General features: G+C 37.0%; 1 protein-coding gene across 1 annotated transcript; it reads right to left on the bottom strand.

The window, feature by feature from the left end:
* Positions 1-1,320: 1,320 nt before the first annotated feature.
* LOC311083281 (chemerin-like receptor 1) lies at positions 1,321-8,872 on the bottom strand. Its single transcript, XM_084114720.1, has 3 exons — positions 8,742-8,872; positions 8,238-8,297; positions 1,321-4,137 (listed from the first exon to the last, which is right to left on the bottom strand). Exon 3 carries the CDS (start codon positions 4,125-4,127, stop codon positions 3,138-3,140), a length of 990 nt encoding a protein of 329 aa, XP_083970846.1. The 5' UTR covers positions 4,128-4,137; positions 8,238-8,297; positions 8,742-8,872; the 3' UTR covers positions 1,321-3,137.
* Positions 8,873-11,187: the final 2,315 nt, after the last annotated feature.

Raw genomic sequence — 11,187 nt, 5'->3', positions numbered from 1 at the left:
CTAAAGCTTTCTGCATTCCTCCGCCACCCTGACTCCTCACTCTTGTCTGGTTTCCCAGCCAGAGGGACTGGGGAAGTACTCTGGGTTCGGACCAAAACACAGAGCTCGGTGCCCTCTCATCGGACAGCACGTCAAATACGTGTACTTTTTACGCTGTCCGATTACTTAGTGTAAACTTGTGAAATTCAGTTTTATTTTATATAACATTCCAAAGCAGAGAAATTGTGTTTTAATGCTTTCTGTAAACCAGCCAAATGCAACCCCACTTAAAAAATCAGAAGCAGGAAGAAACCTTGGGTGGAACTAAAATCCCATCCTCCTCAGGCTGTTCTGTAAATAAACTTGACATGAAACAGAAATAGCGACTGCCTGTGACTTAAATAAAACAAATCCAAATAAATTTTTCATATATTTAATATAGTTTGGATATACATACAGCACTATTGTGGCTGCGGTGTGAAGCATGATGCGTCACTATGGAAATTATTTTGACTAGCCAACATAAATATCCTGGCTCTTCCAAGCTTATAATTGAAATGAATGGTATCAGATTTTGTAGCCCAAAAAGAGCATCCATCCATCATAAAAGTAATCCATATGGCTCCAAGCAAAATATCCATGTTTATAACTTTATAAACTATATTCACTGGCTTCCAGCAACGGCCGTACGCAAGTTCCGGCAGAAGAGTGACCTCTGACCCGACGCATGACGACGAACGAGGAAGCGCAGAGGATAGAGCAAAACAAAACTTGGTCACAAAGTCCAAAATGAGAATTTTTAAAGAGAATTTTCTGAGGATTTCGATATAAGAGAGGAGGAGCTTGAGTTTGTTTCCCAGCCCTATTCGTTTAAACCGTGAGAGGTGTCTAATCTCACGGTCTCACTTAAGCTTACTCTCCTTCTACATTCTACATCATAAGTCGGATCAGAGGTCACTATTCCGCCGGAACCAGACTTGCGTACGGCCGTTAACGGAAGCCAGTATTTGTAAAATGATAAATATGGATATTTTTACAAAACGCATTGCTTTGCTTCAAAAGGCCTTTATTAACCCCCTGTAACCGAATGGATTACATTTATGATGGATGGATGCGCTTTTTTGGGCTTCAAAATCTATGGTAAAATTCACTCCCATTATAAAGTTTGGAAGGATTTTTTTTTTTAATAAAACTCTGACAAATTCAGCTTTGTATTCTACACTTTGCACAAACCACAAGCTAATATTAGCTGCAGCCTTGACAGGAAATGTTGTGCTCACCACAGAACACATGCATGGTGAAGGTGAAATGCACTTCTACCAGAAAGACTCGGGAGATAAATTGATATAACAAACGAATATTTATTAACAGCCCAGCAAGCATAAATTTATAAAGTTCTTTGGCATAGGCCCCGTCCTTAGCGCACAAAGCGAGGGTAGCGGAAACTGCATATCCTGCCTGAAGATGAAGGCAGGGGCGCAGCCGACCCCCTGGAGGTAAAGGAAGGGACCATCATGGTGGTGGTTGGGGAGGATGGAGGTAATTGGCAGCGTCAGCATCTGCGAACTCAGACAAATATAAGTACCAATCTTTTATACTACGAGTGATATCACATGATTGGTTAGAAGTGAGGTAATACATGACGCGCTGATTGAGTCTTCCTGGCAGAACTTATGCTAAAGCTTTCATTTTTTGCAGTTACTTTACTCATATGCAATTATTCAGCATATGCAATTTTATTTAATGCCAGCTATAATGTAAATGTTACATAATAGACTTGTAATAAATATATATTTTAAAGAATCTAGCACTCTGAAGTGCTCTGATGATTGACAGATGAATTGTCACCATCTATTGAATGCTTTGAAAGATTTTTCCATGCATGTTTAGAGCTACTGAATGGTGGCAGTTGCTCTGTCTGCATCTTGCTTCATGGACCTCATTCATGTAATGCTTGCAGAATGAAATCCTCTGTAAATAATAGTTAAATCTACTCTTACATAAAATCAGTCTGCACATGTTTCATAAATAAGGCCCAATGCACACAGATATATTCTCATTATTACTTTGGATCACCGTATATTCTTTCTTTCTAATTTGAAAAAACAAACAATCATATAATAATATGTTAATTTGTATTATATTCATTACACCATAAAACAGGTTTATACATGCTTAAATGTATACTGTATTTATAAGATACATTAAAGTATTATGACAACACAGCAACAATATTATAATACAGCACCAATATAAAAAAAACTCCAAAGAAAATCAATGGCAAAAAGGTTGCTATATAAACTTGATTCATATACAATAGGAAATATATATTGGGTTAATAGTGTTCCATAGCAATTATTATTGCATGATTAAGACCAATAAGAGAATGGTTAAGTAAGTGTATACATATAGAAAATCTTGGTTTTGACATTCCAGAATTACATTTTCTAAGGGCACCATATCCCTCTAATGGTATTATCATTGACTACGTTTACAACAAGCTGTTAAAATTCGGGTTATGGTCGGGTTAAGGTCACTATTTGGGTTTCTGAAACATTCGGAATAACCCGTTTACATGCGTGAGCAGAGAGAGTTACTCCTGTATACATGGAATTTGTAATCAATTGGCAATATCCCGATGTAAATGGCTACGCACGGTTAGCGTCTGGACGTACAGACAACCTTAAGACGCAATATGCGTCATTTCCGATTCTTCTTCCTGTATCCAAAGACAACAACAACAGCAGCAGCACGCGGATAGTGAATAGGTCGGGGCAGATAGCGATCGCCTTTGTTTGCGCTTTCCTCCTCGCTCCAAAAGTGTGGTGCTGTGCTGCGTCTCGCCATGTTTACCTCTACTTCTTGTTTACTTCCGGTATACTGCACGCGGGTTTTTGTATGCGCCGTCTCTCCTCAAAAGACCAAGATTCCTTGCGAATAGAACATGCGCAGAACACAAATCAATGTTCCTTTTGATGGGGATATGCCGATACGCGTTTACATGACCAAATATTCGGGTTAGAAAAGGGGTACCCCAGGGATCATATCCGGGTTTTTAAAAACCGGGATATGAGCATATCCGGGTTTTTAAAAACCGGAATATGAGCATATCCGGGTTTTTGCCGGTGTTTACATGGCCGTGCGCGACCGGGTTATTGCTAATATTCCGGTTTTGAACGGGTTATTGGCTGCGTGTAAACGTAGTCATTGTGATCTGGGCATTGCCCCATCCACTTCATTTTAAAACTGCATCCCAGGAACAAATAAATGAGTGGGCTGGTAAAGAGGTGGGTTGCGGCCAGTACGGTAGCAGCTGGAAGTCCATATTTTGGCACATTTTTACCCAGGCTGCCGCTTACGGTGGCCTGAAGCATAGTTAAGATGATTTGAGGGCCCCAGCACACAAAGTAGGCAATCTTTATAGCACAGATTATTTGTGCCTGCTTCCTACAAGATTTATGAGTTCTAATAGCTTTACATTTTTTATGAGATGATGTCACACAGCAGCTGAGAAACATTACCAAAGCTGGCACCACTAAACCAAGGAGAAATCGCATGACAACGACAGTCTTCAGCCTTGCAGTGCCGTCTTGAGTTGTTTTGGATTTGTCCAAGTCATAGTCATCAATGCACTGAACATCTCGGACCTCTCTGGAAAACAGTGAAGGACATGCCAAGACTGCTGCAATAGTCCAGGAGAATGAAATCAGAATGATGTTACAATTCTTCATCTTTTCCATGCACATGCTCTTAAAAAGAGTAGATTTAATGCTCCAGAGACTCAGCATGGTTGCCGTGAAGAACATACTGCCGTAGATGATATAGGATGACAGCTTGCAGCTTGCACTTCCATAATTCCATTCAAATTCATTGTAAGCATACAGGAGCTGAAACACCACAGATGTACAGGAGACTAAATGTGTTACAGCCAACGCCATAATCCAAATGGCAACCTCCTGAAAACTCTTGTATTTCCGGCAGCTGATGACAATGACGGTGAAGTTGAGGATGACACCAAGGATGAGAACAATACAATATGTAATGAAGTAGGTCATCCTGATCTTACTGCTTGTATTTTCTATGCTTTGAAGTTCACGAATTATTTCATCATAATCTATATTGGTCAGGTTACTGTGATCTGTAGACATCTTGTAAATCCTGAAACAAAATGAAATGGATTATTTCACTGTGTGGAAGGGACGGGTTTCTGTTCGTGTTTTGTTGTGTTCTTAAAAGAATAGTGCAGACAAAAAAGCTTTACAGAAGTGGTGATTATGAACTGACAGAAGTTTTATTTTTGAGTGAACTTTTCCTTTAAAGGTGCATTGCGCAAGTCTCTGGGTTTTTGCAGAACTATGCCCCCTCTGGCGACAAGCGAAACTGCAACCAGAGGTGTGCACGCTCATGGACCACACGCACACGCACGCTTGCACGAGCACGAGCTGTTCATAACCAAAGGAGCATCAGCCGCACAAATCTTTTGTTTACAGTCATAATGTCTTCAGAGGTAATAAAGTTATAAATCTGCAAGTCATTTTAAATATGTGAAAGGAAAGGCATTTGAGTAAATTACACACTTATGTGTGAGGGGAAAACGGGGGTAGTAGAAAACTTCGGTTTTTGTTTCCATCTATCTCCATGTTGAACTGTTTTATGTGTTTACTGTATCCACTTATGATTGTATTATTATGGAAACACGTTCATGAACAATATAAGTTATTACTTTGTAAAAGCTCAAAATAATAATCATATCATACACAGTTGGTCAACAAAGTACACTCAAATGTCTCAAGGTAATATTCATAGATTATTACATCATTTGTTGTCATAGATTTGCCATATCAGACATTAGAGACTGTGCTATATCTTACCGCTATATCTTATCAAGAAAAAAGCCAACTGAGGATCCCGTTTGAGCCCTAGAGCAGACTGGAGATTCCAACGAACAGTTTTTATATCGTTTTTACCTTTTGTACACAGCCACGTCCAAGTGATCTGCGGGCGTGGGTGCTTCCTAGTGTGTGCAGCAGACCGGAGATCTCTCCATTTGTTGAAAGCCTTGCCGATGTTGACTCTCGTCTTATTCTGACGCCTGTCGCACTAGACAAATTTTTTCTTTTCTTTGTCTTACGTGGAGTTTGCGTTGGGGTTTGGAATGAACTACAAGCCGGTCTCTTTGAATCCATCTTCTACTTTTGTCGAAAGTTGACTAAAGTTTTGTCGCTCGAGTTGTCTTCGCTGATACGGAGAATGGCGGCGAATACACAAACCTGCCAGACATAGCCATAGGACATAGCCAGGTGAGCATGAACGCGCATGACGTCACGCCCAGTCTCAAATTCCGTCCCGAATCCCTCTTATTTATTTTACTGTACAGGATTATAGAGGCAATCGCAGTGATCAGAGAAGGGCTCATTCAGCCCATCAGGCAATTGTTTAAGCATGTATGGGTTCGAAAAACGGGTATTTTTAACATGAAATGTTGTGCAATGCACCTTTAAGGAGGAGTAAAACATGTTTCTCTGTCCAAATAACACACCAATGAAAGCATGGAATGCTCTTCTGTTCATACTATCTTAAAAGATAAAATATCATCTTATATTATAGAAATATCTTATGGCAATCCTTACACTTTGATCAGTGATGAACACATTTAAATGCCTTATATTGTAATCAGGGAAAAGACATTAGATACTTCTTAGTAAGTGAACAGAAAAACTGTAAAACCGTAGTAATTCAAATATCACACACACACACACACACACACACACACACACACACACACACACACACAAAATAAAAAAATAATAATATTATGAATGAAAACATTTACGAAGCATCTCCATAACTATGGAAGGCATTTTCTGCCAAATTTAAATAAATAAATTAAATGATTAAAATGAAAATTAAAACCAGATTAACGATTTCATTACAGAAAACTGTATGCAAAAAATGTGACAAAATTGAGAATGAAATTAAATGATTTCATTTTCACAGCATTATCCCTGTCAAATTGAAAAATAAAATGCAATTGGTGATTTCACATTTCATTTTCACTACAGTCTCGAGGCAAGACTGCCAATATTAAAATGAAAAGCCAAACGTGAAAAAGAAACTACAAATACAGTTTTTACAATGCTCTTTAGTAACGCTCACGCAATAGTGACACAATTCAAATACAAATGTAAATTTTCGTTTTCATTTTAATTCCTCTTTTATTTCACAGTTTTCGTTTTCGTTTTCATTTTCAAAGACAACCTGCATGCAAATTCTATGTTAATGAGTGGGTGTGGCTTATTCTAGTAACGGCGCTGAGACACGCCTTCTGTAAAGCTAGAATTCATAACCTAGTTATGATGTTAGACTCAGACTAGACCATAATCGACGATGAGGTTCATTCATGTATTAGGCTGTTTTGGAAATTCAACTATTTGGGTGTACAGAAGTCTTAGTAACACAATTTCTACAACAATTATAGCCAGACATTAATACCCACTGGCTTTAACCGAGAACCTCGGCCAATGTTTCATATTCGCGTCGTGCCTAACAACGCCCTTCAGCCGTGACTTATTCAGATACAGCACTAGCCTAGAGTACCTTATTGCTTTTATAAAACGGTTACCACGCAATACAAATATTAATCCCGAAACATATGTATCTATGCAACTTTCATGAAGTAAAATGAATCACTAAAAGCCAATTCCTTCCGCTGGAGAAAAAAAAAAGTCCCTGACCATAAAGCAACAGAAGAAGTTACATTATTTCTCCATTAGATGGAGACAAAGACTGTCTTAATGAGTGAGTCAGTCAGTCAGTAGAGAAGACTTTTGAAATGACTCAAACTTGTGATCACGGAGAAGAAAGACGCAACTGACATGACTATAGGCACGGACAACCCCTATTAACTGTTAAAAGTACAAGATATCACACCAGACATTCAAACGGATTTTTTATTATGAATATAGGACTGACCTGAAGGAAAATGCTATATCTAGCCTACTGTAAATGCAGGTACACTCGCTTTCTCGATCTTATCCAGAAGTTGTTACTGGAAATGAAAATCAGCATTGTGATTCTTTTTGTACACAAACTTAAAATAACCAAAAGACACGTAACAGTTAAACAGCGGACAGATACAGGCTAGTGCTGTATCTGAATAAGTCACGGCTGAAGGGCGTTGTTAGGCACGACGCGAATATGAAACATTGGCCGAGGTCCTCGGTTAAAGCTAGCGGGTATTAATGTCTGGCTATAATTGTTGTAGAAACTGTCACTAAGACCTTTGTACACCCAAATAGTTGAATTTCCAAAACAGCCTAATACATGAATGAACCTCATCGTCGATTATGGTCTACCAGTCTTGAGTCTAACATCATAACTAACATGGTCAGGCTGGTTGTTTCCATGTTCTAATGCTGCGGCAGCTTCCCGCAAAAGCTCACTAACAGATTTCGCCATATCTCGTCGTCTCGATTACAATATAATCACATTTAAATAATTTCGTTTCACACATTCAACTCATGCACACGGGACGTCGACGACTTCGCTTTACAGAAGGCGTGCCTCTACTAGCGCCGTTACTAGAATAAGCCACACCCACTCATTAACATATAATTTGCATGCAGGTTGTCTTTGAAAATGAAAACGAAAATGAAAACTGAAATAAAAGAGGAATTAAAATGAAAACGAAAATTTACATTTGTATTTGAATTGTGTCACTATTATTGAGTGAGCTTTACTAAAGAGCATTGTAAAAACTGTATTTGTAGTTTCTTTTTCACGTTTGGCTTTTCATTTTAATATTGACAGTCTTGCCTCCAGACTGTAGTGAAAATGAAATGTGAAATCACCAATTGCATTTTATTTTTCAATTTGACAGGGATAATGCTGTGAAAATGAAATCATTTAATTTCATTCTCAATTTTGTCACATATTTTGCATACTGTTTTCTGTAATGAAATCGTTAATCTGGTTTTAATTTTAATTTTAATCATTTAATTTATTTATTTAAATTTGGCAGAAAATGCCCTCCATACTAAACAAACATAAAAAACATTACCACAATTAGAGTACAAAAACAGCAATATCTGCAAAACAACACTGCATGCATGTTAAAAAAATCGTATTGTGCATTATTGCAAACCAATTTTGAAATCAAATTACATCTGCATGTAATTTATAATTTTTTATACATATATAAATAATTTATTTGGTTTGAATGCATTGCTTTATTCATATTTTCTGAAAAATATTCTTACCTTTGGCAGTAACAGTGCAGAATGAAGAAAATCAGAAGAGGTTGTCCATCTGAGAGAACTCTGAAAATGAAAGTAAAAACAGTGCACTGAATATTTAAGTTTCTTTTTGACTGCTGCAGCACACGCTTGTTTTCGTCAGCTGCAATTTGAGCTGCAGGATTTCTCTGGTTTTTGGACAAAGTCCAGAAATCCAAACAAGTCAGTTCATGTTGGATTAATGTTTTTAAAATAAGTTTTATTTTTCTAAATGTAACCATATTTAAAATGTCATGCCATTTATGCTAAAAGTTGACATCTGAGTCAACGAAAAGAGAAACTTGGACTTTACACATTACAAGTTTCCACATGTTGTTTACAGCAACAGCACCACCAGATTACATGTTGAAAAAAATCTTTTGTTAAACCTTTCTAGTAGCTTCACTCAGTTACATTTTCAAGAGCACTTTACCAGAGGCTGATGTCTTAAAAGTCCAGCTCAAAGATAATGAATTAAAAGCCAGCTACCTTTATGTCTTGCTCTGTCCCCTTCCAGTTCATGTGAGCACTGAGCTGACTGTATTGCCTGGGGGACGAATAGATGTCTAGTTACAAAAACTAGTTTAGGTTTCGTGCCAACTGCATAACAATGAAGGATAAAACATGACACTGAGTTAACTGGTGTGCAGTTAATGATTAAGCGTTTGTTTTGTACAAATTCCTTCTTCACCTTGGGAACTATTCTATGCGTGGGAAGTGGCTTTATTGGTTTCATAAATAGTTAACTCTTTCCCTGCCATTGTTTTTAAAAAGGTTGCCAGCCACCACCAGCATTTTTGTTCATTTTCACAAAATGGCCCCCAGAATATTTTGTTGTATGAATATCAGAACATGCAATATAGGCCCATAAAAAACAGAACAGAGCCTCTTCAATTAAACAAAACCTGTTTTATTCTAGCTTCATGCCTTTTTATCAACACTTGAATGTGTGTAAGGTTCATAAAAAAGGCTTCTTTTTTTTTAAACAAACATTGCTTTTTAAAAAAAGAGAAAAAGACTACAACGTGCATTAGCAATGATTTTATCGCTTGTTTCTGCTTCCTCTTCTCTCTCTTTTTTTTCTGGGTTTTGATCCGGAGATTCACTCTTTCAGAAGTTATGTAATAGCGCCTCCAACATATAACAGTGAAATCATGCAAAGCCGTAAAATCAATGGCAGGGAACGAGATAAAATAAGACTAAAATTTTAACAAAAAATAAGCATCATGATAATATTCACAAACTAACATCTTAATGCTGTGTACCCTGAACAGTCTTGATAGTGTAATGATTTGATAGAGGTATTGCAAAACTTTGCTCCTAATAAAGCCTACACTGAAGAGGGTGCAGTAAATCTCTATTTAAAAGACTTTTCAGTTTCTTCAATTCTTGAAAACATATCTCAATATTATCTTCAAGGCAACATGTTGTATTACCGTTTGAGCCATGCTGAGTCTTGTACAGTAAACTCGGTCTCAAGTGTCAGAAGAAAAGTTTGATAATTAGTTTAATAGACCCTTTTGTCAACAGGAATGAAATGGTTCACTTCACCTTAACAAATACTTTTTTCATAGACATAAAATATTCTTAAAATGTAGAAAATCATTTATTCCTCAGAGTACAAATAAAATGCCATATGTGTGCAACTTTTAATAGAATCATTATGGAATGAATAATATTTAGGCCTACATATCGATATATATATATACAGTTGATGGAACAAAATAAGGACACAGTACCATCCCTTTTGTTACTCTGTCATTTTGATTATCGTGGTTATGCACTGGCTTTGCTATTTCCTTTGTTTTCCTTAGGGATGCTGTCCTATTTAAGTGCGTGTGGGAGTTCTGACCAGTTTGTAGGAATGTTTGCATGAGAGCTATTATCCATTGTCAGACTAATAAGATCTGACGTTGTTTGGATTGTTGGCCAGAGTGAACTTTGTGGTAACACTTTAGAATAATGGTCCGTAGTTAACAAGTAACTATGCAGGAAGTAATAGGTAGTACTGCATTAACACCGAACTTAATACTATTAACTAATATGGAAGCAATATTAACTAAGCAGTAAGTATTATCTAAATTAGTACAAAGGTAGTTCCTTGGTAGGTATTTGATTATTACTAAAGAAATGTATCCTCACTGAGAACTACTTGTGAACTAAGAAAGAATAACCAATTAATTACTAATCACAAAAGTAACACGTCTAAAAAGTGAACAATTGTGGGGTTTTTTTTAACTCTTAACATGGTCATAACATTTCAGAAGCTTGTGCCTCAAATGGGTTCTTAGTGGAAACCAGTTTATGAATATTATATTTCCCCAAATACATTAGCTACAGGTTGAGATTGTGACTACTACTCTTGCCAAAGGATGGACGCATGTTCTCTGTTTATTTCAAACTTAAACATAGAATAATACTAATAATGATAATTTGTTTAAAATTTTAAACAATTAGGAAGTGATGCTGACACTCATGATTGGATTAGTTCACTATTATGAGCTCTTGAGTGTCAGTTCAATATGTCTCAGACTCCAAAGACCTACCTTTATGTTACAGTAGCCGCCAGAGGAGGACTTCTCTTTAGGATATGAATATAAACATTGATGTTCTCTTGTCAAAAACAATTTGCATCCTTAATGAAGAAATTGGCTGCATTTATGTTGCGATAATCGCAAAACCACATCTTCCAGATTACAATGTTTGTTAGAATATTACTAGTGCCTGTACAGTATGTGTTAAATATAAAATTAAATAACTTGTATTACTTGTGAAAAACATGCTAACTCCTCACTAATTACTCAAGCGTTACCTTGTTATCCCGCAGGAACTACTAGTGATGTGGCCCATTATTTTAAAGTGAAAAACATGCTAACTCCTCACTAATTACTCAAGCGTTACCTTGATATCCCGCAGGAACTACTAGTGATGTGGC

Source organism: Abramis brama, assembly GCF_963993115.1.
Source record: "Abramis brama genome assembly, chromosome: 5".
In the NCBI taxonomy this organism is placed as follows: domain Eukaryota; kingdom Metazoa; phylum Chordata; class Actinopteri; order Cypriniformes; family Leuciscidae; genus Abramis; species Abramis brama.
The sequence above is the reverse complement of the archived record's forward strand: the minus strand, read 5'-3'. Positions and strand labels throughout refer to the sequence as shown.

Excerpts from the sequence above, each read along its gene's own strand:
- LOC311083281 (XM_084114720.1), bottom strand. The coding sequence starts at position 4,127 with ATGTCTACAGATCACAGTAACCTGACCAATATAGATTATGATGAAATA.